At 43.3% G+C, this 27,223-nt stretch overlaps 1 protein-coding gene across 1 annotated transcript in view; it reads right to left on the reverse strand.

Moving 5' to 3' along the window:
* Positions 1-1,269: 1,269 nt before the first annotated feature.
* The window catches only part of TMEM182 (transmembrane protein 182), a 55,078-nt gene continuing 29,124 nt past the window's right edge, over positions 1,270-27,223 (reverse strand). The window contains exons 4-5 of the mRNA XM_081156279.1: positions 21,876-22,013; positions 1,270-4,087 (exon numbers count right to left, since the gene is read on the reverse strand). Coding sequence (XP_081012405.1) covers positions 3,867-4,087; positions 21,876-22,013 — 359 coding nt within the window. The 3' untranslated portion in view covers positions 1,270-3,866. The remainder of the gene's footprint in view (positions 4,088-21,875; positions 22,014-27,223) is intronic.

Below are 27,223 nucleotides of genomic sequence, written 5' to 3' on the forward strand. Positions count from 1 at the left end.
GACACCAACTGCTCCAGCCACGCTTATTCCAGAGGCCAGTGTGACCCAGAAAAGGCATCACTACTTAAAGAATTCAGCATCACTCTAACTTACTTATAGATATCTTATAAATTACATGTGCACCTATATATGTATATGCAAAATAGTTATTCGACATACCATGTGAGTCTTACATATTCCAAACGAAGTTCACAGTCATAGTTACATGTTGGAGAGAAAAATGACCCTTCAAAAGCCAGAGTGGGCCCCAGGAGGACTTCTCTGTGGTCATTTTACCTTGTCTCACTCCGAGTTCCCAGCCGACAGGCAGGTCGGGCTGGTCTTACGCTCCTGCCAGCATTGGCCTTGGTTTGCTAGAAACAAGTGGGACATTTCTCTCTTTCCTCTTTCCATGCTAACCAAGCTAACCATTTTTTTAAATCCTCACCTAAGGATATATGTATTTTTTTCATTGCTTTTCAGAGAGTGAAGGGAGAGAGAGAGAGAGAAACATCCATGTGAGAGAGACACATCGATTGGCTGCCCCCCAGGCGGGGCGCAGGGGTCAAGCCTGCAACCAAGGTACGTGCCCTCAACTGGAATTGAACCCGAGACCCTCCAGTTCTAGGGCTGACACTCTAACCACTGAGCCAAACTGGCCAGGGCTGTCTTCCTAAATTTCTGTTGGAATTTTTCTACCTATACTTGATCACTACTGATGAAATGTCTCAATATATTTAATTCCTTCGGAGAATCAACCAAAATTCAATTTCTACTATTGTCTCTTTTGTGTGAGGCCCCAAACTGCTGTTTGAGCCCCACCAAAATCAAGCTGGGGACCCGTCTCCTTACCCGTTAATCCATTTCTTGCCACAGAACCCCAACACCGCTGGCCTTTCCCCCCAACGCTCCCACCTGCACACGGGCGCCCAGCTTCCGTTACTGTCACCGCATCTGCCCCACTCTCTGGGTCCCACTTCTCTGTGTGAGCCTGATGTAGTCCCTTTCGTGAACATATAAACTGAATTACGTGTTGAACTAAGCAAACCATCCTCAGGGGAGTCAAGCAGTAAAACGGCACTCAGGGAAACACAGCTGCAGTACTGTCACCCAAGAGAAACGGGTTTTTAAAAATCTGCTTATCTCAAGTATATTTATCTCCATCATTCACTGCACCTCTTTTTACCCAAACTTATCATTGTAACACACACAGACATTCACGCTCACACACACGTGCGTTGATGATAGATGACAGATAGATAATTACCAATATTGACACCTCCACCACATACCCTTATAAATGGATTTAATCTTCAAATTCAATAAATACATTTCATAGATTAGTCATAAAAATGACTAAATGACCAGTAAGAGCACACACAGTATTCTCAAGTCCAACCCTCAACCCCCAAGTTGAACAGCATCATTTAGCTTCTCTGCCTGGTTTTCCGCAGTTCCTGCTGCCCGACCAAACAAAACCCACTGAACAAACACCATACGCGGAGATCACGGCTCTCGCCAGCTCCAAGGGCATGACTCCCTCCCTCTCACTTCACTTCTAGAACGGTCACGAAAATATCTTGTCAAACTGAAAGTTTATGATGCAAAACCAACACTCTTAAGATTTTAACGCTTTGCTTGGAATCTTCTGAAAATTATCAATACACCCAATAGAGAAATAAAAGGAAACATACTATCCCAAATCAGACGTAGGAGTGCTACAAGGATAGACCACATATCTCTATTTTTAAGTATATTTTTCTATGGCAGCAAACACAGCTCACCGCCTTCCTTCGCGGTTGCTGGTGGCAGGTCAGGAAATGCTCTCGAGTTAATGTGATGGACACACTACAGCAGCAGAACACCTCCCGAGCGTGGTCTGTGTGAAAGCGTCATGCACACCAGATATTCAGCCGTTGTCTCAGCATAAACCTATGCTAGCTGCTTAAGTACATCAGAAAGCAGGGTGGCCATCTGAAATTTATAAATATTCAAACCCTTACTGAAAACAGCTTGTATGTGAAGTTTAAATGACATAATACACCAGAGAAGGGCTCCATCCCAAATTCCTACAGAAAGGATCTGTATTTACAGGTGATGTGAACTATGGAAATCCATCTAGTGTTGTCTGGAGAACGTAATGGCAGGCTGCGACTCAGCGTCACCATCAACATGCACGGCAGAGCCCGTGGCTATCTTCCTAATCATCAAGCCGAAAGCAAAGAACAAAACAAAGCCATATAAAAATGAAACAGAAGGCAAATGAAACTACCACAGCACCGTTTACGATGTCCCTGAAGTGGCCTGAGAAACCAGGTAAACTCCTGAAGCTTTGCTGTATTTTTGTTTTGTGTTTTATTTTTACTATATGGAAGTAAACTGTCCCCAAACACCTTGCTATTCCTCCAGAAACCCTCCCACTGAAATGAGACTAGTGGAAAACACGAGCTGTGTGGAGAAGAGCCGGGCAGCCTCTTCGTCACGGGATGGCTGCGTGGGAAGCACGGTCCCCCCATCCCGGAGCATCTCCTAGGCGGCCACTCGGTCTGCTTCCCAGTCCCTCCTTCTGTCCACAGCCGCTGCAGAGCAAACGCTGGCCTGGAGCAAAGCTCACCACCAGGCTGCACCCTGTCTCTTCCCTAACACACGCCTCCCTGGTGCAGGTTCCAAATGCAAATATGATCTAGGCATCTCAGATGGATGCGATTTCAATCAAAATCAGTGCCAAACAAACATCTTTGATATGCAAAACGTCTATGTTGGTCAATAACACAGAATTATTCCCCCACCCCTGGCAAAAAAAGCAAAAGTTTTCTTTGAAGAGATTAAAGGAAATAGGAACTCTGTAAATGTTACAATACCTGTTGTAATGAAGAAAAAATTGAGGGACAATAATTAAGGGGATCAAATGATCAGAAGGACTGCAACCCAAACGATCTTGGAAAAGGTAATATTTCATAGTCTTTAATAAGCGAGTCTAGTATCATCCTCATATGGAAGCATTCTGTGCATATTAAAAGCACATTTCATCAATAAACTTTCATAAGCTGAACATATTAGCAATATAATTTTACATGGGAATTTTAAAATATCAAATAGAATTATGTAGTAAGCTAAGTTTCTTGGGTTTTTCATATTTTCAACCATATTAGATATATAATTAGCCCACCTTAAGTTCTCAAAATCCAATCTGCATTATATGCATTTTGGTGTACAGATGTGCTGCTTTTAAACATAGCTGGAGGTGATGTAAGCCCGCATAATTAGGTGAGTCAAGCCAGGGAACAAACCACTGCCGATGAGAACTGGGGAGAGTGGACGGTCGTGGCCCGTTGTAGCTCATTTAACTGATGAGTGTGTGAAGCTCCTGCTTCTATTTTTAAATAATGAATAATCTATCTGCTCAAAGGAGTCAGTGAGTGTGGACATGGGTGTGTGTGTGGAGAAGAAATGGAGTAAATTCCCTGATATTTGTTTTCCATTCTTAATTATTCCCCAAAGGTGATTTTTAAGTAGCAACAGAAGTGAAGGCCAAGAAGGAGCCTCTGAATCCGAGATTTGGCCCCGCTGATGATGTTTCGCTGTCACTGTACCTTTATATGTCCGCAGCCTGCGTGAGCTCTCACAAGTGCAATGAGAGGGGGGCCGTGTCACCTGCTCCCTAAAGAACCAGGTTCTTGAGGGCACTTCAACAGATGAAAACATGTTGGTGTCTGGAGAGATTCTAGGACCTTCTTATTAGAAAAAAAATCACAAGGAAAATGGTTAATTCGAATAGCAACTAGAAAGTTACATCAACTAATTCCATGCTAGGATCACTGAAACAAATAAAAATAAAATACGCTGTTTTCAAATCTCTCAAGAAAACACCGGTAGCAACAGTTTGATTAGTGATGTAGCTGTATATGCCGTCCAACAACTAGGAAGAGTAATCCGGAGAGCAAAGAGAAAAACACCCCTGCTGGGGCCAGGAAAAATGACCAGCCGTACAGAACAAAAGGCGTGAAATCCAAGCAGTCTTTCATTTTCATGTTCCTGTAGCTCTCCATGTCAGCCACGGCCTGGACCCAGATGACGTACAGCACCACCACCAGGGAGAACAGGACGCCTGAGAGGGAAGAGCAAAGACCGTGAGCCGCTCCGAAGGTGTTTGCCCAGGAACACTCTCCAATCATCTGCTAATGCTGTTTCCAGCTAAATCACCTGCTTTGTGTCAGACCCTTTCTTACGGGCTTTATATGCACCTCGGTTGTGTTTATTTTCAAAGCATTGAGATGAGGGCTACAGCGGTGAGAACCAACAGCTGACGTGTCCTTATTGAGAACCTCCTGTGTGCCAGGCACCGTATTAGGCGCTTGCGAAGGTAAGAGTTAAAGGTCCCCGCCCAGTGGAACTGATTCTAGCATTTACCCATCTTTACTGATGCCTCGTTTGGGATGAGCACCGTAATACATCATTTCTTAACATAGGTACTATTAACCCCCAGTTTTAAGTATGTGCAAACATAGCTAGTAGTTTTCAGAGCTGATTTTCAGCTCAGGTCTTTCTAATATTGTATTATTATTATAACACAGATAACTACAGTTAAATATGGCCATGGAAATAAAAGCCAAGGTAAGTACCAGCCAAGAAAGAGGTGAAACACTAAACTAATGTAAAAGAATATACATGGTTCTTTAAAACTGAAACACACATGTTGAAGGTGGATTACGGCGTAAAGATACACTGCCTTTTTTTATAACTTCCTTATAAAGTTTGGATATTAAGCCCTTATCAGATATATCGGTGAATATGTTCTCCCACTCAGTGGGTAGTCTTTTATTTTGTTGATGGCCTCCTTTAGTTTGATGCAGTCCCATTGGCTGATTTTTCCTTGGTCTCCCTCACCTGAAGTGATATATGAGAAAAAATATTGCTACGAGAAATGTCCGAGACTTTACTACCTATGTTTTCTTCTAGGATTTTTATGGTTTAGAGTCTAACATTTAAGTCTTTAATCCACTCTGAGTTTATTCTTGTGTATGGTGTAAGAAGGGGTCTAGTTTCATTTTTTTTGCATGAATCTGTCCAATATTCCCAACACCATTTATTGAGTACACTATCTTTACCCCATTGTATGCTTTTGCCTCCTTTGCCAAAGATTAATTTACTATAAAGGTGAGGGTTTATTCCTGTTCTGTTCCACTGATCTAAACGTCTGTTTTCGTGCCAGTGCCATGCTGTTTTGATTGCTACAGCCTTGTAGTGTAGTTCGATAGCACGAAGTGTGATTTCCCCCATTTTGTTCTTCTTTCTCAAGATTGCTGTGGCTATTTGGGGTCTTTTGTGATTCCATATAAATTTTTGGAATATTTGTCCTAGTTCCATGAAAAATGCCATTTGTATTTGATAGGGATTGCAGTGAATCTATAGGTCGCTTTGGGTGGTATGGACATTGTAATGGTGTGAATTCTCCCTGTCCGTGAGCACGGAATATGCTTCCACTGACTTGTATCTCCTTCCGTTTCTTTCTTCAGTGTCTTATAACTTTCCAAGTACTGGTCTTTTACCTCCTTGGTTATATTTATTCCTAGGTTTTTTTGTTTTTTTTTGAAGCACTGTAAATGGGATTGTTTTCTTAGATTCCTTTTTTAATAGTTTATTATTAGTATATAAAAATGCAACTGATTTCTGGATATTTATTTGGTATCCTGATACTTTACTGAATTCATTTATCAGTTCTAGTAGAAGTGGAATTGCTGGGTCACTGGGCAGTTGCATTTTAATTTTTTGAGGTAACTCCATACTGCTTTCCACAGGGGCTGCACCAGTCTGCATTCCCACCAACAGTTCCCTTTTCACCACACCCTCGCCAACACATGTTACTTGTTGATTTATTGATGATAGCCACTCTGATAGGTGTCAGGTAATATCTTATTATGGTTTTTATTTTCATTTATCTGATGATTAGTAATGATAAACATCCTTTCATGTGTCTGTTGACCATCTGTATGTCCCTTTTGGAGAAGTACCTATTCAGGTCCTCTGCCCATTTTTTAATTGGTTTGGGAATGCAGATTGGTGCAACCACTGTGGAAAGCAGTATGCAGTTACCTGAAAAAATGAAAAATGGAACTGCCTTATGACCCAGAAATTCCACTTCTGAGAATATGTCCAAAGAAACTCACAACACTAATTCAAAAGCATATATGCACTGTTCACTGCAACATTCTTTACAGTAGCCAAGATCTGGAAGCAGCCCAAGTGTCCACCAGTAGATGAGCGGATAAAAAAGCTGTGGGACATTTACACAACGGAATACTACTCAGCAGTAAAAAAAAGAAGAAAATCTTACCTTTTGCTACAGCATGGATGAACCTGGAGAATATTATGCTAAGTGAAATAAGCCACTCAGAGAAAGACAAGTACCATATGATTTCACTTATATGTGGAATCTAATGAACAAAATAAACTAACATACAAAGTGGAGACAGACTCATGGATACAGAGAACAGACTGACAGCTGTCAGGGGGGTGGGGTTGGGGGCTGGATGAGAAGGATGTTGGGATTAAGCAAAGAAAAAACAGAAAGACTCCTGGACACAGACACAGTATGGTGATTGCCAGAGGGAAGGGGGGTGGGGGAGTTAGAAGAAAGTAAAGGGGGGATAAATGGTGATGGAAGGAGACTTGACTTGGGCAATAAACACACAATACAATATACAGATGATGTACTGTTGAATTGTACACCTGAAACCTATATGATTTTATTAACCAATGTCACTTCAATAAATTCAAATGAACTAAAAGAAACACTGCCTTGAAAAAATGAGGGAGGGGACTGAAAAGAAAAGATTCTATGGAAGAGAAAACCACAGGTTTGAGATCAAAAGCCTATTAAATAAAGAAAAGGAGGGGAGGGGAGGGGAGGGGAGGGGAGGGGAGGGGAGGGGAGGGGAGGGGAGGGGAGGGGAGGGGAGGGGAGGGGAGGGGAGGGGAGGGGAGGGGAGGGGAGGGGAGGGGAGGGGAGGGGAGGGGAGGGAGAAGGGAAAGGAAGGGGGAAGTAAGGTAGGTAAGGTAAAAGGTAAGGTAAGGTAAGGTAAGGAGAGGAAGAGAAGGGAAGGGGGGAGGAAGGGAAGGGGAGAAGATAGGAAGGAAAATGTTTAACCACTGGCTGGAAGGCAACATCAATTATCACAATTTATCAACAATTTCAATGTAACTGTAACCCACCTGTTCAAAAATACTGTTGGAATCATGAGAGGAGAGAAAATATTATAGTGTTGGACACTTGATCTTAACAAGAAATGTGACAGAAGAACTGCATGAACGCTAGAAATGGAGGCTACCACCAGGCACATACATTTCCATGGCACTGTGACTATAGTGACAGGAGCGGCAGGGCCCCAGATGCAGATCCAGGAGTATCTGCCGAGCTGATTCCCTAGTGAGTGAGTGACAGGTCCCACACACAAACCACACATCCTGAGGGGATTCAAATCTGTCCTGAAGCAAAAGACACTCGAGGTCACTTGCTATTGGTCCAAAAGTTCAAGCCAAACATGCCAAGGACCTACTTACTCTTTGATTGAAGGAACTGACCCATCCAGTCTCCATATTCTAAATGCTGGGACGTGTGACAGGGAAACAGAACTCTGTGACCAGGAGTGACTGAGGCGAACTGGCCGGAGAGGGTTGCTTTTAAGAGCCTAGGCCTCAATCTCCCTTCTTGAGCTGATTGTGCTCCTACAGTATTCAGGATGTCCTCTCTCTCGGGCCATCAATTTCGTAACTGATCTTAACAAGTAAATGGAAAGAAAGGCTCCTGAAAACGTCCAGGTGTGTCGGGATCAGAGCTCAGCCTTTGTCGCAGTCAGGGCAGGAGTTGCAGAGCAGGGAGGAGACCCAGAGATGCTTCCCCAATAAGCAGCATCCTCCACACAGTGGTCTGCGGTCTGTGATGTAAATGCAGACACCGGAGCCCAGAATGGAGCAATTTTCCCACCGAACAACAACACATCACCTGGAAGCAGTGAAGCCGCAGCCTGCGAGGCAACTCCTGCAAAGCCACCTCAGGCTGTGACAACAGGGCCATGCCATGTGTTGTCTGGCAACTCTGTGCCCTCCAATAGGTTTTTCTCAGCAAATACGGAGACAGTGTTCTCTGCTAATGTAGAGGCTGACTTAGTGATTTGCTCTGATTTGCAATGCAAACACATTGCAGACCTTTGTTATCAGTTGTTGACAAGCTTTTTATCTTCCTTGCGCCATGTGAACCTCCTGAGCTTGCAGATATTTTTATAAAAAGAGAAAACTGCCTCTGTGAAAAACTAGTAGCCTGATACACATTTTTTTCAAAAGTTGCAAACCCCACTTGTTAATTTGGGGCGTTTAAAAAAATGTGTTGCTGGTAACCACGTAGATGGTTCTCAATAAGGAGGAAGCGCTGATATTTAAACCCTGCTGTTATCTGCAGAGCAAGTACACCCTGGAATCGATGTATCAGTATGACATTTAACTTGTTCACTAACTGAAGATAGAGTCATTTAATTCACTTCAGATCAGCTTATGATTATAGCTTATACACAGGGTAAACCGGTGCGGCCTTGCCTAGTAAATTGTCAGTGTTTTATACATGTGTGTGGGGGTGAGGGGTTCACACAGAGATGGAGAGACATAAAATGAACTAACAAATATAGGGAAGTATCTGCGTCAAAGGCCAGTGGTTTAGCTGACATAGCAGCAAGGTTTCATGACAGGGTCCTGCAAGAGGTATGTGGCCAAGAGAGCAGTCGGGAGACTTAAAGTACAGGAAAACTGATCAAATAGAAGTATACTGAGGTTCACTGGAGCCAGGTTTTTCACTGTCTGAAAAAGGAGTCACAGATTTAAAAGGGGGAAAGCTAGAACCAACTCTGTGGTGTTTATTTGGAACTGAATGTATCAGTGTGAGTTTATGGAGATGGATAGATGGGTGAATATAGAAGTGTGCGTGTGTGTGTGTGTGTGTGTGTGTGTGTGTGTGAGTGTGTGCTGGAACATACCTGTGTGTATATACTAGATACATTTCCTGACTCTGTTCCCTGAGAGGGTCTAGGATCAACAACACCCCAGTAGCATACTGCACATTAGGTGTCCAGATCTTGGCTTCTAAGTACCGGGAACCAGGGCATCTCAAAGAAATAGTTGGATTCAGGTTGGAACAGAAAGTACTAGGTGAATCTGGAACATCTTGTTTTACCAAAAATTAAGATGTGCTCAAAGAATGATGGAGGTGTTTCAGAAGCCAGGTTGATGGGGCCCCCCATAGCCAATCTGAGACAAGCTGTTATCAAACAGATGACAAAAGTGGAACATTATATGTCACTGAATTAAATAAGATCCTGTGCCCACAGTGATATAAGTAAATGAGTGAGAAAACAAGTGGGGAGAAGGGAAAGCACTTCCTTACGAAATGCTAACTTATAAACGTTGACAGAATAGTTGAATTTGAAATCACGACTTGGCATTTATTTAAGTAATAATTCATAATCGAGAAACTAAAAGGGATGCTAAAACTAATGGATGAAATTTAGATGAGTAATAAATATTTACACAGGGTCCAAGTTTCTTCCCACAAAACACTTAATAATTGTAGAGAGAAAAATAGTAACTTTATGCTGAAGAAACCTAGCAAATACCACCTTGGTCAAGTGATCAAGGTTAACATCACCAGTGATATGACAAATTGATGCCACCACCTCATGAGATACAATGAAAAGAACCCAGCATCCCTGCTAGGATATTACAGCCAAAACTAAGAGCCTAAATCCAGCCACGAGGAAATATCAGACAAACCAATTCAAGACATTCTAGAAAATCACAGGCCTGCATGCTTCAAAAGAGTCAAGGTCATGAAGGTCAAAGGACTTATTCTGGTTTGACGTAGAATCAAATGACACAACAACCAAATGCAGAGCATGTTCCAGGACTGGATCCTTTGGTTACAAAAGACATTCCTGGCACAGCCAGTGAAACTTGAGTGGCTCTGGGCAAAGGGACTTGCAGCTTCTATGTAAATCGGAAAAGATTTCCAAACAAGAAAATGAGAGTGTGGTGGAAGTGTGTGGCCTGTGTTGGGGGACGGGAAGAGAGTGTGTGTGTTCAAACACCTAGAAAGACAGGTCTTCTTTTGGTGGGATACTGTGACTCCTAATGAACAATAATATTATTGACTTGGTCCACCTGCCAAATGGAGAGTCTCTTCTGGGGCAATCTTAACACTGTGGGAAAATACTAATTATCATCCCAGCAAAAATTCATAAAATAGCTCACTGGAGGCATAATCAAAATGTGGCCCCCAATCCCATGAAGATCTGTGATCATTAAAGAACCACAGATATAGTTATGTCACACCCAAGACACGGTGGGGCTTTGCCTGGTGGCTGTGTGGGACAGTCTGGGAGCTGATGGCTGCACTCAGGTTTTCATAGAGTGGAAAACGTTTCCCTCTGAATATCACCAGCTCCACTTGGAAAGCCTTTTTCTGGAACAAAGGTCACATAAAATTCATCCATGAATGGCCATTAGGAATGCAACAGCTAATAATAAACAATATGGAAACAATCACAATATGAAAGCAAAAGTGAGAGAATTTCTCCAATGCCAAGTCAGACTGAGAAATGAAACTGCAGGGCCTTGATAGAAGAAGGCACACCATAAAGATCTTTCACACTATATTTTAAAAGAACAGATTTAAATATGCATTCCTAGGGAAAGTTAGCCACAGAAATGAAAACTTTCTTCTTGAAAAAAACAGTCAAATGTCAAACCTCTCTATTCTTGCCTCTCTATTCTTGTACATATACGTGTATTAAAAATCAAAAACTTTTGGGGCAATAAACTTGATCTTTAACTGCTTGGAAGAAATTGAATTGCCTCTGAAATGTGCTTTAACACCTGGGAGCACAGGCAGTCACTGGGGCAGGCTCCTAGAGCAAGAGGAATCAGTGGCCTCCGTTAGTCAGGCTTCCACAGGAATCCAGTGGCAACTCATTTCAGCTCTCGATGGGTGTGGGAAAGGCCAAAGAATCCCACGGTCCAAAAACTGCATTGCGAGGGCCGTTAAGGTGAATGGCAAATTAGAATCAGAAAAAGTGTCTTTTCTCTATCTGGAGGACACACACTCTAGACACAGGGCGCTAGTCAGCAAGGGCATCTACATAGGCTAGAAAGTGAGTCACAAGATGTCAGGGATCGTAGCTTCACTGCGTCTACTTTCAGAGGATGCAAGTGAGGTCTGCAGTAGTTAACTGTCTACCAAAGCCAAAAGGTTTAGACATAACTCAAACTAAAACTGATAGTACGTGTAACATCCGAGGGTGAAGACATTTAAAAACATGGGACAACGGGATGTATTCCAAGGCAGGGAGGAGACTCGTTTGCACCCCCAGGCCGAGCTCCCCGAAGGCAGGGGAGAGTTCATGCTAACTAGAGAAAGAAGACCCCATCTGCAGCCTGCTTGGGGGAGCTAAGGGTGGAGCAGGGCTGGACTGCTCAGCCTAGATCCCCTACGCCCAGAAGAAAGAACGGAAAGGAAGCTTGATGAACTTTGTATTTACTATCATTTTCTGAAAGGAAACATAACAATGTCTTCTGCAGATGACACTGGGCAGCAAGACTGACAGCATCCCCTCGAGGGCTTCTGCGGAAGATACATACATAGCCTGCAAATAAACGCTCCTTATATTAGACCACACAGCAGTAACATGCAACAGTATCACATTAAGCTCCAAACGTTTGGAAATTTTCCTAATGGGTAAAAGGCATTCAGGTTTCTCATCCCTCTAAATGAGATAGATTTTACATAGAGCAAAATAAAAGTTTTAAGTGAATGTTTTCATGAGTTTTGAAAAATGTAAACATCAGTGTAGCCACAGCCCGTGAGAAACAGAACATACTCATCCCTGCCGCTCCAGAGAGGTTCCCCACGGCCTCCCTCCCCACCCGGAGCACCTGGCACTGTAGCAGCTGTTCCCTCAGCGCTCCAAGGAAGGGAACTGTACCCACGCAGGCCCTGCTCCGCAGTGCTGCAGGCGCTGGCAGCTTCCTTCCTTTGGCTGCCGAGCAGTATTTCACTGCTCGGATACACCACAGCCAGCCTCTCTACTCTTCCACTGTGAATATTGGGGCTCTTTCTAGGTCTTGGCTGTTATGAATTAAGCTACTATGTATGAATAGTTTAATTTGTGATGTTCTAACTCAAATATAGAGTCTTGAAATTATGGATGCCTTTCCTTAGGCAAATGGCAACAAAGTCTTTTTACAAAACATGATCTTGTATCAAAACGATAAAATGGAGCTGGCTGACCACTGAGCCACGCCGGCCAGGGCAGGCAGCGACCTGCTCAAGCTAAGCCGCCAACACCCAGCAGACCTACTAAGAATACAGTTAAACTTAAAAAACCACTGCCCTGCATTATCTTCCTCAAACATCAATTTGTCAACAGACCTTTTGACAGTCACCCAGCAGTGCTCACTGAGCAGTGCTCGCCGAGTGCCCAGAGCACAGGGATTTTTGTGACTGGTTATTTTCATTTCCTTGGTTCTCTTTTTAACCTTCACTAGGTAATATCTGAAGCATATGAAATATGGCAAATAAAGGAATGTTATGAACTCTCATTATAAAATGAACCGCCAACCTAGGAACCAGAACCCCACCCTTGAACCAGTTTTTTCTGGAATTCCTTTGCCAAGAGAGCTGCTCCTCAGATCCTCAGGAAGCACCTCTAGGCTTTAAATCCAAGGACAAAGTTTAGAGGCCTGGAAGAGCTAGCCTCTGAGAGCCGGCAAGGGTGACTCCTTGAGGTGGAGTCACAGTGCCCTCAAGTGATGGATGACACTGGAGTCCATTGGAACTATTTGATCTGAGCCCTACACTCATATGAGGCTTTGGACAACATCTGGAAATTAAGTTATCTATAGGGTCATTACCTTCGTGTAGTATTTTAAAAGTATAGACCATTAATGTATTAAATGTAAACACAAAAATGCCACAATATTTGCAGACCAGTTTTGACATGTACTAACTTTCTTTAAATGTATTTTTATTGATTTTTAGAGAGAGAGAGAAAGACAGAAACATCGATGAGAGAAAAACCTCATCGATATCCTGCCTCCCATATGTGCCCTACTGGGGACTGAGCCCGCAACCAGGGCATGTGCCCTGACCGGGAATTGAACCAGCGACCTCTTGATTCTTGGGTCAACACTCAACCACTGAGCCACACCAGCAGGGCAACATGTACTAACTTTTAATAGAGTAGGAATCTTGAAAATGGCAGCATTTGAGGCCTTTCTCAGCTTCCAAGGCGCCCTGCGTGTCATGCTGAAGGAAGGAGCATGGGTGTTCGCGCAGGCTAAATTCACACAGAGGCTAACTTGTATACTTTTTTCCTAAATGTTATATGAAGGGGAACAAAAAATTTGCCAATTCTACATTTCCTAAAGAGTAATACTTGTCCTTATATTATGATACATGTTTTTAAGAAAATAAAAACATTTTTTGTTTAATAAAATTGATGTTATAATTTTTAAAAGTTCTTCTTATGTGAAAAACTGCATTAGGTGACTCATTATGTTCTCTCTTTGTTCCTATAAAAACAATATAAGAATTAATCTAAAAGATGAAAAAAAGCTATTTACTCAAAACCTGTCTTTTTTGACAAAACGTTTGAAGTGGCTTACAGGAAATATATATAATAGAAATATAAAATAAAATCTGTTTGAATAGCCACTGAAGTGGGATAAATCTCAAAATACAGATTTATAGGCTTTCTGGACTATGTAATTGCTTAAGGTGGGCAATAAAGTTTGTCCTGAGACTCCCAGCAGACAAAGTTTAAAGAAATACAACAAAAAAAGAAATATTTTTAAAGTTGTTAAATATTTTTATCTCTAGATGAGTGATGACTTCTTTTGAACTTAAAATCAATAGATGAAATCACAATGGAAAATAGATTTGACTACATATAATTTAAATCCATTTTATCGCAAAAATAATAAAAATACAATGTCTTTAAGGAAACATAACAGGCTCAGAGGACTATTTCTAAAAAATGACAATTGTGGGATTTTTTTTTTTTTTTGAGTTTGCAAAAGCTGCTTAAGAACTCAGAAGGTTTGTCCTCAGCAGGTTTGGAAGTCTTATCTTTCAACTATTTCAGGTGTTTGACAGAACAGACTTACAACTTACTAAGTGACCCACTTAATTTTTTCCAGGTCCCCTCCCCATTCTGAAGCTTTGTCCTACCATTATTTGGATAAAGTTCAACTTTATACAGAAATACAAAAATCACACTAATATACTTTAAAAGTAGTCTTGTATTTATTCTTTCTTTCATTACAAATTTAGTTTCTCTACGAAAATAAGCTGGAACTACTTAAAAATAATTTAAATTATGTTTTTGTAATAGTTCTTTTTTCTTTAAATTAATATGCTTTTACTTTTTCTTATAGTTAAATTATGCTGTTTTATGTATGGTATTTCAGAAACCTAAAACTAATGCATGCAGCCAACTGTAAGCACACTCAGCTTATCTCCATTCTTCACTTGCTCAGAATCACTTCCCACTAATTTTTCTTCAGTTTTCTAAGATAGCTTGAAGAGTTTATATAGTTATAATTTTATAACTATATATTTTCATTACATTTATCTAATTCTCAAATATTCATTGCTGCCCATACATCATCATTTTACTTTGCAAATATATTAAATGCCTCTTTCCTTTCATTTCCTGGCCTCATGTTCTTACTTAGTCACCAAACCTATATGATGTCTACTGGATTTCTCAAATATTCATTATTTTCTTAGATTTGCATAATAATTTTAGGCAGTAAATATCCTGTACACTCAATACTCTGTATTCTCTTGAGAAACAATTACTGACAGAGAATGATCATGAGAGTTTATCCATGTCTACAAGTGATGGGATTTAACCTGAAAAGCAGAGTCCCTTTAATGCCAAGGAAGGGTTTGCTCTCAACACTGAGTTTCAAGAAATAGGAGTGGCTGGAGATCACAGGCCTGGGTTCCGACTGCCCTGGCTCTAGGTTTACTATCTGGAAAGCTGGATACTTCATTGGCTGAAGAACCTTAAGCAAGTTGTTTACTTCTGTTTTTTACTGGAAAAATAGAGCTAATGCAAGCGCCCACCACAAAAAGCAGCCATGAGGAATTAATGGAAGTAAAGCGCTTCTTAGATGCCTGGCGCCTGGGAGCACATAGTCAACGTTGGCCAGTGTTGTCAACATTGTTATTATTAAGCTTTGGCATGAGAGCCTGCTAATGGCTAGCAAATAGTGTTACCTGAAATATTTTAAAGCATCAGAACTTCTCATTTGACTGGCCTATTTCACGACTGGCCAAGAGGTAAGAGAATAAACTTGCCACTCTGTCTTCCAGTTCTGAGCTTTAATGACAGACGTGCAGGAAAATTTGCTTCGACAGCTTCTGCCAATGTCTTACTGGAATCCTCCATCAGGTGGCACCAGTCGCCACACAGTCCCATTACTGAACATTTTGGAAAGAGGAACATCAGGTGATTCCAGGCTTGTGCTTACTCATATTAAGGACATTTTCTGCTTCAGGTGTCCAGTCAAGCAAACCTCCTGCCCCTCCCCAACAGCCCCATAGCTACGGGGAGTCAGCATTCTTTCTAGGATTCAGCTCATGCTGATCTGACCATCCAGATAATCTGCACTTTCTACATGAGAAAGCGTAAAAAGAAAAAGAAAAAAAAGCCCTCAGAAAATGTATAACAAAATTTAGTAAAGAGACCCATGTGCTTTAGCCACTCACTAACAGTTATTTTTGAGCACAGTGACTATTTGGGGGGAGGGTGCGGAATGAAGTGGAGTATTTACAAAGAAACGAAACCCCTCCGTACTGAGCAGGTAGTAGGTGCTCTGGAAAACGAGGGGGCACAAATAGAAGCTGCCTTTTCCCGGACAACCCAGTCCCAACCCAGGGGTCCTATTTATAGGCCAGAAGGAATCCTGTCCCCGCCCAGGCCTGCGAGCTCCCTGGGGCGGAATCAGTTATACCCCTAACTAAACGAAAGGGCGTGGAAGTAAAAGCATCCCCTTTCCAGGCCTGTCCCTCTAGTTCTCAGAATGGCGCAGGTACGTTTTTTAAAAGGGGCAGAGAACGTATTATTCAAGTTGGAAGCTCAAGTTTCTCCAGGGAAGTTCCACCAAAGCTGTTACCGGGCTGGCCTCTCGCTCGCTGGATCTGTCCAGGCAGCAGCTGCACATGACCCAGGATGCCTCCGACAAGGACACGCCCGAGGCCAGCAGGGCGGAGGCGCAGGGGGGCCTCCCCCGCGGAGAAGCTGCTCTGTCTCCCCTTCCCCTCGCACTGTGGCCTTCATCTGGCTAAGATGCCGAGGACCCGAAGAACTGGGTTGGAAACGCCCCTTTTGATCCCTCCCCCGGGGACATGTCACCTTGTTCTAGTGTCATACATCTGCCATATGGGTGCCCCACTCGACACCATGTCAGGACAAGTCTGAGTCTAACAGCCTGCTCCACGCATTTCCACTGGGCGTTGTGAGGGAGAAGAAACTTGCAAAGATGTATCTGATTAAGAAAGTCATAAGGCTTTAAAATATTTCTGAGACTGAAAACCCTTCACAGCTCCTTCCTATTTACTATTAACCAAGGTTGACTACTCTGCACTTGACCTTTATCTGAATGTCAGGGGAAGGACATTAAAGCTCCGCATGAAAACCCGAAGGAGGGCCTGCCCACATTCGAACACAGCAGCATCCAAAGCAGTCATTTTCCGGGACAATCGCCTAAATGTGACAGCCGGAGGCACAGAGTGCGTGTCCGAAGCCGGCAGGTTCAGAACCCCAGGGGTGGCTGGCCCTCCTGGTCCTGCGTGGAAAGCGGCCAGGGCGTGCTCAGCGTGTGCCCAAGCCCACGGGCGCCCAGCCGCCACTCTCCGGATCATAAAGTCGGACACACTGATTCTGCTACGAGAAGGGCATCTGCTGATATCTAAGTGCCCCGAGTTTGCATGAATCACTCCTTTCTCCCCACTCCCACCTCCAAGGAGCCAGAGAGCTCAGTCCCGGGTGTTGGTGAAATATTCTGGTCCCTACTGGGAGGTTATGCTAGAGATTTTCTTGGGAAAACTTCCTTCCTGCACACAAAGAAAGTCACAGAAGCTTTAGAAAAGCCATTCTGGCCAGAACTCCCTGGGCCTCCAGGCCTGTTGTCCTCGCTCATGTGCCCCTTTGCTCTCCGGGAGCGGCTGTTTATAGCCGGATCTTTCACTTCTGCACAGCAGGTGCAAGCAGGGAGGCGTCTGTAAGTTTAGACCAGACCGCCTGCCTCTGGGCCGTCAGCAGTTCTTTCCTGACCCCTCCAGCTCCTGGTCCCTGCTTCCTCCACACGCTTCCCCTGCTCCCACTGCTGTCCTTCTGCTTCACCTGGAGGAAGAGGGAGGGGCCAGCATGACACGGGTGCCTCCTGTCGCCATGTGCTCGGTCTCGGCCAAAGGAAAACGCACGTGGGAAATGCGTCCCGTGGCTCCCGGGAGCTTTTTCTCTGTTGGGAGGGGGCTCTTGTGGTACTCACCCATCCTGTCTAACTCATGCAGAGATAAATGTGGTTTACTGATGAGCTGCTACTAATTCCATGGGTCTGATCTTTTAAAAGGAAAACGAGAGTAAATTTGATTTACTTCTAAGTCAGTACTACCTGCTAGATAGGAGAATATTCTGTTCCCTTCAGAGCCACTCACCTTTACGACACTACCTTTTTACGAGGGTTTAGTCTCTATGCTTTTACGAGCAGTGCCCTCTGGGCCAGAAGGGGGCAGCAGTGGCCACAGAAGGATGTGTTTCAGGCTGTTTGTCCCAGGGCAGAGGACTTACAGACTTACACAGCTCACACCAACTCACTCACATGTGTCCCTGGTGACCAACAGTAGCTTGGAAAACAGCCATCTGGGCGAGGAGCACACCCTGCAGACCCAGACGGGGCAGCAGTCAAGCCATGACTTTGCCTGCACCACGCTGGAAGGGCTGATCACACCCCAGAGGCCTGTTCCTCCCACTAATGCATCTGGGGCCCAGAACAAGAGCTGCTGCATCCCCTGACTCACAGACGTCTGTGCAGCCTCAGCAGCCTGAAGGCCTAACAAGGGAGTTAGCTGAGATTCGGGCTCCTCCTTCCAGACGAGATTGTCCAGCTGTGCATTCATCGGAGAAGTCTGACCCCAGTTTGTCATTCAGGGGGAGGTGATTTCAGATGTGGAAGAAAAGTCTTTCTACCCAGATAGCTGGTAAATAACGATTTCTAGTGTTCGCACCATATCATCCAATGCCAGTGCTCCAAGGGTCCAGACCATGTCGTTACTGTTTCTTGTAACTTAGAATTCCTACTGCACACTAACTCCTACAGATGGCTCTTTGCATAGACGTTAGAAATATTCAGCTTCATAATGACGTTCTCCATATAACTCTCATGCTCTGTAATACAATGTCCACATTCTACTCCTCCTGCATCTTTCCAATCACCTCCAAGATCACAGGGTTAGACGACAAGAGTCACCCCCTCTGTACCTAAGACTTCTCCAGGAGTCCACATTAAAATAAATTTGAGGGTAAAGGGGGGATGAATGGAGATGGAAGGAGACGGCTTGGGTGGTAAACACAATATAATATATATATATGATGTATTATGAAATTTTAAAAAATTAAAAATGAAAAAAAAAGTCACTAATTGTTTAGGCATTGTGGAGGCGGGTGATGAGACTGACGGGAATGCAGGCTTGGCATCATAGTGCCCTGACAACTCCACACACTCGGTCAGAACTGAACCTCCCCGGGAAGCCGGTGGCCTGGCCTGCCTGAGGAGGCATCCGCCCCGTGCAGGGAGTGGCAGCCCACACCCTCCAGAGCCTGCTGTCGGAGCAAGCAGAATACCATGGCCCCCCCTGCACCACCGCTGGAGCACGGGCGTGTCCCCAACATGCATGGAATGCCCCAACAACCTTCTTGCCGATGCCAAAGAGCCATTCTGTGTGTGCTCGCCCCACGGTGCCATCTGGAATCTAGTTCTGCCCTGTCCTAAGGCCATCTGTCCAAATAAAGAGAGAGTGTCCAATCCTGTTTGTGGCATTGACAAAGCAGCCACAGCAACCACGGCCCAGGCTGCACCTGTTCCTAACTGCCCGTCAGGGCACAGCGCAGTGACACAGGGCGGCGTGGAGGCTCGGTTAGGCAGGAATGACAAAGCAAGGCCCAACAGAAGAGCGATTTACTGGGTTCATGGAATGAAACCTCTTCGCTTTTAAAATATAAAATCTGACCAAGAAAAGTATTATAAGTTCAACTTAACTAGCAGTAAATGACTATATGCATGGTGCCGTATTAAATGTGGTACAGAAGAAATTTGGCAGGGCTTAGTCCTAGTGTTTATTTCATGCTTTCCTCATCTTTGTATAGCATAGCATGTAAGTTCCATCTCCAACTTTGGAAAATGTAAGCTGCCTTTCATCTTACCTGGGCATGTAAATAATAGAGAACCGAAAGATTTTAAAGATTCTTCTGTCAATAATTACTCAAGCTTAAGGCTGATGTATTGGCCCTACAACTGCTTTAAAAGTTTGTGTTTTGTGATGAAACTAGACAGTAAACTAGTTACTCCTGAGAACATCATTTTTCCTGTCTGAACTGATAAGATGAACAGTAATATTTTATCTCATCCAGCAGAATACCTCCCTCTGTTCTCGGGAAACAAAGTCCTACATAATCAATAAAGAATTGGGCCATGAAGGAAATAAAGTCAAATTTTAAAGGAACTACTCATAATCATAGTTCGGTGCTTTCAGAATGGGCTCCCAGAACACCCTGAACACCTCTCAGCTCCCAGGGCCTTTTGTATGAAGACCTGAGCAAGGAGGACTTCAGCCCTGTACCCACATGCAAGAAGATCCACTGAAAATGAAATCCGCTTGTCCCAGGCATATGAGTTCATATCAAATGCTTCTACAAGGTTTCTGGCCAAATGTAATTCTTTTCAAAATTTCTTATTAAAGTATAGTTGGCACATAATATTATATTAGTTTCAGGTGTACAATACAGTGATTTGACATTTATATACTTATGAAGTAATCACCCTCAAAAGTCTAGTTGGATATACTACTTTCTCACACAAATATAAAATGACTATATTTTTTTGAAAGCACTAAACATAAACACACACACACAATTCCCCAAGACCAAACTCGGGACCAGAATGTTTCTGAGTTTAAATCACTAAACTACTCTATCACACACTACCTTTACTAACATACTGAAAAAGAAAAATCACAGAATGAGAGCAAATATTTACATATTTTAGCAGGGAGCTGTTATTTCTGCGAAGACCAGGGAAAATGTGCACCTTAACTAGAACTTTGAATGAAATGAGGGTAGGTTGTGGTTTGCGGGAGAAAAAATATATAGTAAAAAGATGCTCAGTCTTAAGTCATAAGGAGTTTGGTCTTAAGGGATTGTGAATTAGAGAAATGATGAATTATGAGATCCAAGTGAAAGAAGAATATCCAGAAAAGGCAAATCCATAGAGACAGGCAGCAGATTAGTGGTTACTGGGAGTTGCGGGGAGCAGAGGAGAAGATGAAGTTTCTCTGTGGGGTAATAGAAATGTTCTAGAATCAGATTCTGATGATATTTGAATTGCCCTGTAAATGTACTAAAACGCACAGCATTATCCTTTTAAATGGTAAATTCTGTAGTATGTGAATTATATCTTAATTTTTTAACGTTACTTTTAAAATTATGAGCTCAAATGGGTGAATGTGGGCCCCTGATGCGGCCCTTGAAACCCTGTGAAGGAGAGAGTTGAAATGAAACAGGTTGCGCTGGCTCCTGATCTCAGCGCTTGCTTTCAGCTCCTGGAGCAGAGGGTCCTTATCTGACTAACCCTTTGATTCCCTGGGCAGAATTCAGCACAATGTCGTTATGTACAATGTGTGATGACACTATTTCTTACCCGGGCACTGATTAAACATGGCCAAGCTCATGAGCTGCCTGCAATGACGATAAAGACCATCAGGCTCTCCATGCGGCTCCCGCCCTTCCCTGGCACCACCATCCCCTGTGGAAACCCTGCCCTGATCTGATGGCACAGTTCAGCACAGCCATGGAAGCTCAGCCTGAGTCACACCGAAGTTCCTCTAATTTTCTGGTATCGTCATCTTTACAGATAACCTTGGGCTCATGTTTTCAAGTTCATGTTCTGGCTTTTACTTCCTCATGAAATGAAAAAGGCCTAAAATTCACAAGACTCGCCTATTCGGTTATGTTTTTATGTGTACTATGATCGTTTCAGTAGGAATTAGAAAGACTAGTTGGAAAGCTGGCTAAAATAACTGTAGGTTTTACAATGAGGAGTCTGTGTTCAGACAATGCACACAAACCACAACTGAGAAAAACGGGATGGGCCGTTGCAGGAGAAGATGCTCTTCTCCTACGGGTGGCTTAGTCAGGGAGCACCATTGCGGGCTGCCCTTGTCAGAGCACACAGGAAAGCTCACCTGCATTCTGCTCTCACAGGGAGACATGCCATGACCCGTTTACAGACAGGACATTAATAGGGTAAGAGATGCTAAGGGCTCTCCAGCAGATTCCCCCTCTATCGTCTGATGCACACGCAATGAGCAAGGACTGCGTGCTGACTGTGGCAGCGCATGGCGAACGCAGTCCCTCGACGCGTGTCTGAGGCATAGTTAGCACTCAGAACGATTATACGTGAATATAATTGCATTCCTGAGGCTGGAAGCCTGAGACCTGACACTCTAAATGGAAATACAATGAGATGAGAAAATCCACGGCTAGAAAGCACACCCGTAGCTCTGTACGTACCTGCAGCAACGTAGAAGCTTCCCCCGGCCTTATAGAGAAGGTGGCTGGCGAAGGGGGCCGCGCAGATGATCAGGAAGCTCGCGGTCACCACGGTGACCACCCCCAGGAGCATCAGGACGGCCCAGAAACCGCGGTAAACTGGAGACCCCAGGAGAAAGGGAGAAAAGAAAACACACTGAGATGCGAGCACAGCGGACTGTGACACTCATTTGTCGAACTTCAGCCAAGGCGCTGCGAGGTGGGACCTGGCTGTGGGGCCTGACTTCTCTCCAGGTGGAACCTCCCCAGGTGACCCTGGACTCAGTGAAGTCAGCCCTCACCATGCTCAGGATTTGCACCCTCACGGGCTTCATGTACTCTGGGAGCTCAATTTCCTGACCAGCTGGTCCATTTGGCAGTGGGAACACCTATAGTTCTAGGGAATTCTCTTAAGTAGGTACCCATCGGGTCACACATAGGTGTTACATACCAAATGTACAAAAGACAGGAAAGGGATTCGCAGGTGTAAACTCTGCCAGTTACTTCCTGCTAAGATAATGTTTATAATAAAAACGACAGGCAAAGTCAAAAAGAAACGTTGTAAACAGACTGAGATTTTAAGTTAGATATATCTAAAGCTTATTACTTTCTATTAATCTTTGTTCTTAAAAAGATTCCAGATGAGAAGTTGTAATGCTCTCTCATTTAAGGACCAGAAAGTTTGAATTAATGGATGCAGCTGGTGACAAATAGATTGTGGGTTTGGTGATGTGTTCACAGTAATCAAATAAACAGGAGTCCTAATGATCAATTTTGAACAGAATAATTACCAATCTATTAAACAAATTTATCACTTCCCAAAGCCTAAGACACTAAAATAAACTCATTTTGGTGTAAACAAAGGAAAGCACAGTGAAACATATTAAAATTTTAATTTTTATGTAAATATAAAAACTTTATAATGAAGCAAAGAATGTTTTTTCTCAACAAGCCCACATGGCAAAGAAATAAACTATGTCTGTCAACTGGAATCAGAGAAAAATGGATGGGAAGAGGTGGCTTTGAAGAGTCACTGCAGTGTAACGGGAAAGGAAGCTGGGATCTTCGTGCGAATAATCTTGAAGACAGGAACAAAAGGTCGGCATTTACCTCACGTACCAACACTGTTGCTTTTCATTCACGTTATTTATTTCATCATCTATCACGTGGTAGGTTCTGTGGCAAGTGCTGGGGGTAAAAACATTCAGAAGAGACAGCCCAGGGGATAAGGAGCCCGTTCTGCTCCTCCCCTGATCACACTCAAACTGGACAGATACGGCAAACAACCAGCAGAGACCCCAGGGAGCAAACGGCAGCCAGCGGAGGAAGGAGGGAGCTCCAATCTGGAGCTGAGATCACTCAGCTGCAAAGTCTCTTCCAAGTTTTTCCTTTTTTTCTCTTCCTGGATTTGGCCTGAAGGCAAGTCAAGTTGGGAACTTCGTAAAGGTGCAAACAGAAAAAAAAATACCCTAGTTATTCATCACTCTGGTTATAGAGCAGGGTGAAGGGCCCCTTCAAGGAAAGTATGGGGGAAACCCCCATGTTTGCTTTTCTCCTTGTATTTTCCAGTCCTGCCTCAAGGCCAGCTTCAGAAGTAGGTCTGCACTGCTGCCCCAGGGGAGACTCGGACATTTATGATCCCAAATGATGATTCGATCCCCCAGGCAGAAGAATTTGACACCCATTGTGCAAAGTGGGGGAACGGCTGTTGGGTGTTTTCTCTTTTCCCTGCTGCTTTGCGCTGTGGTGCAACTGCATGGAACTGTGCCACAGCAAAGGAGGCCAACTCTGACAGGCCCCACACTTTCTTGCCAGAAACACTGGGTAAAGGGGTCCTAGAAGCCAGAGGATGTGGGGAAAATCCCACAGATAAGAGAGAGCTGGAGACAAGAGTCTGTAATCCTGTGTTTGAACCTACACAAACTGCTCATTCCTCATGTGTAGAAAATGCCCAGAGAAGTATGACAAAAGCTTTAAGAAAACTGAATTATAGTTCTTGGGTGATAAAATCCTCCAAGTACCAGAGCAAGCCTTGAGTGGTGCATGCCCCCACAGGCCCAGAGAGCATAAAAGCAACTGAAAATTGAATTTACATTGAAACTAGTTCCACAGAAGAAAAGAACAGACCATGCAGGTTGATTTCCTCTTCAAACAATAAACCAATATTTGCCAGAGGATTTTAACAGTATGCCTAGTCTGACAATGTAATCTTCAAAATGTCCAGGACACAATCCAAAATCACTTGATATACCAACAACCATGAAAATCTGACCAGTCTTCAAAGGAAGAAGAAATCAGCAGATGCCAACCCAAAGATTCAGATGTGTGAATTAGTAGACTTTAAATTAGCTATTAGAACCACTTTCTATAAACTAAGGTGAACACTGTTGAAATGCGCGAAAAAGAGAAATTCTTAGCAGGTAAACAGAGTTTATAAAAAAGATTTAAATTAGATTTTAGAGTTGAAATATACAATATCTGAAATTAAACATCTATTATACAAGCTCAATGGCTGACTGGAGATGAGAGAGGAAAGAGCAGGTGAACTTCAAAAATGAGCGACAGAATTTATCCAATCTGAACAGAAAGAAAAGAGATTGAAAACAAAAATGACTGGAGTCTCAGAGACTTATGGGACCACATCAAGTGATCTCATGTTTGTGTCACTGGAGTCCCTAAAGCACAGGCAAAAGATGTTGGTGCAGAAAGAGTATTCAAAAATAATTCCTACAACTTCCCAAATTTGGTGAAAGATAAATTCACATATACGAGAAATTCAGCAAACTCCAAAGAGGATAAACTTAAAAAAATCAGCCCAGACACATAATAAAATTACTGAAAACCATGGACAAAGAAAAAGTCCTGAAAGCAGCCAGACTGAGGGTGGGGTGGGGGCGGGGATGCCATATTAAATGTACGGACCAGCAGTGCCAAGGACTGAAAGTGTCTTGTGAGAAATGATGGCAGCTAGAAGGCATCCTTAAGGTGCCAGAAGAAAAGGCCTATCAACCTAAACTTCTGCTTCTAGTAAAAATGCCTTTTTGAGTGGTGAAGGTGAAAGAAAGTCATTTCTTAGGTAGGAAAATAGGGTCTGTCACAGCAGGCCTGCTCTCCAAAGACATGTGAAAGGAACTCTTTTAGGCTGAAGGGAAACGACACCAGAGTTCACTTGAAACTTCAAGAATGAAGTAAGAGATGACAGAAAAGGTGACTATCCGCTAGATATAGTAGACTATTTTCCTCATCTTAATTTAAAATATATTTGGCTGTTGAAATATAAAAATGCACTGTTAGCATAATACAGTAAAGAAATATAGGTTTTGGAATCCGAGTACTCCAAGTATTTAACGTTTATTTGTGCATGTAATCTTGAACCAGCTAGGTCCAAAAGAGCCATGGTAAGCCAAGACGCAGGCAAGAGGGCAGGAATTATGAATCAGGCTGTAGAGAAGGCAGAAAAAGCAGGAGGAGCCTCTCCACAGAGAGAAGTAGAGAGACTATAAGGAAGAGAGAAAAGCCCTGGCGAGGGAGAGCAAAAAAGAAAGCCAGACAGAAAGGGGGATACATGTTCCCCGGAGCTGCTGCCACCCCTGCCAGCTGCTAATCCGCCCTTTCATTCGCTCTAACAAAATAGTCTGACTCGATTCTGAGTCCCCTGTAAAACGAAGGAGCAACAGATTTGTGTTTAAGGGAAAGGGGGATCTGGCTGCCTGGAGAGTTGTGACGATACAGAAATAGGTCCCAAGTGAGATTCCTACTGCAGTCACCAAAGGTGTGCTTTATTTTCCTGCCTGTGCTTCTGCATTCAAAATTGTATAACTTCAAGGCTATTGAAAAATTTCTTGGAACTTCCTGTTCCTAAGCCAATGATATCTAGTTTGCACATGGGCACGCTTTGATTCGAGAATAAAATGTTCAGTTGTAATGAAAAATCACTGTGGAATTGGGTAGAGTTATTTCACTGTGTGAAGTGAGACTGGGGCCATCAGAGAGTCTTAAGCATGAAGTGAATTATATGACACTGGAGCCCCTCCACTGACTAATTTGTGACTCAGGTGCACATCAGTTTTCTAAAATATGGGAGACAATATTCTTCATCTAAGTTTATAGTAAGGATTGAGAAAATATATGAAAAGTAGCATGCAGTAAGCACTCAAGTATATTTGCTGTTATTATTACATATCTGCTAATAACATTTTTTTGTTAACAATGCAATTGACACTTAAAAGATATCTATTGACCAATCTCATGGATCTAGAATGGGAACAAGGGTTCAGTTCTAACTTATAGAACTGTAAAATCTTGGTGGGAAGGATGTTTTTGTGGTTTGTATTTTTTAAGACTCTTAGGTATTAAATGTGTCTCAGAAAACAGTTTCCTTGTTCCTTATGTGAGCCCACTAAAACGGAAAGGCTTTCCCTTTGAAAGCTTTGGACTGTGCCAAGTGAAACCATCTCTAAAAATCCATTTGTACTATTAAATACAAGTCGATGCTTGACTTATACGATATTGAATTTCTATAGTTCCTATTAGAACATGGAGGAAGATTTACAATGGAAGTGGATTTACATGTACTCTGTATCATCACAATTTGTGTTAATAAAAAGAAAGCATCATCTGAATCCGTGAAAGGCCAGAACTGATGGCTGTTTTCAAAGAAATGAAGTTCTGTTGATTATCGATAAATTGGTGACTTGACTTAACAAACTGTTCCTGGGTCAAGTGTGTAAACCTTGAGAAAAAGACATCTACTAAGAAGGGCTCCTGGTTGCTAACCGGGCTCAAACTTGAAACAAGGTTAGCAGCCCTTTCTGCACAGAGGCCTCTCCGCCAAACTGCACCTCACAGAGAAGCTTGAGCTCACCTGCTGGCCTGCAGCCTTGCTGCCGGCTGAGCCAGCTTACAGCTCCCGCCAATCAGAGCGGCTCTATTCTGACCAATCAGGACAGTGCCTTTTGGACCAATCAAACTTCAAGGATTTGCAGTCCTCATTTGCATGAGGACAGATGAGTCAAGGACCAAGGACAGGAGCTTCTGTCCATATAAACCACCTCCCCTCTGGCCCTGGGAGCACAGATTCCCTTTCCACTTAGGACTAAGGACTGCCTTTCCCTGGCTGAGCCGAACCACTGAAGATGTCTCACCAGAGCAGAGCCATCTAGGAGGAGAGGGGCCTGGCCCCAGGGCTGCCTCACAGCCCTGCTATATCGCAATTGAGCTGTTTTGCACTGAGTAAACCTTCCTTCTTCACCGCACCCCAAATTGGAGATTCCTGTTGGTGTTGAATTGGTGCCAACGACCATTGATTGACAAATGTTGTAACGAGGATG

The sequence above is a fragment of the Miniopterus schreibersii genome, assembly GCF_964146895.1.
Source record: "Miniopterus schreibersii genome assembly, chromosome: 13".
NCBI lineage: Eukaryota > Metazoa > Chordata > Mammalia > Chiroptera > Miniopteridae > Miniopterus > Miniopterus schreibersii.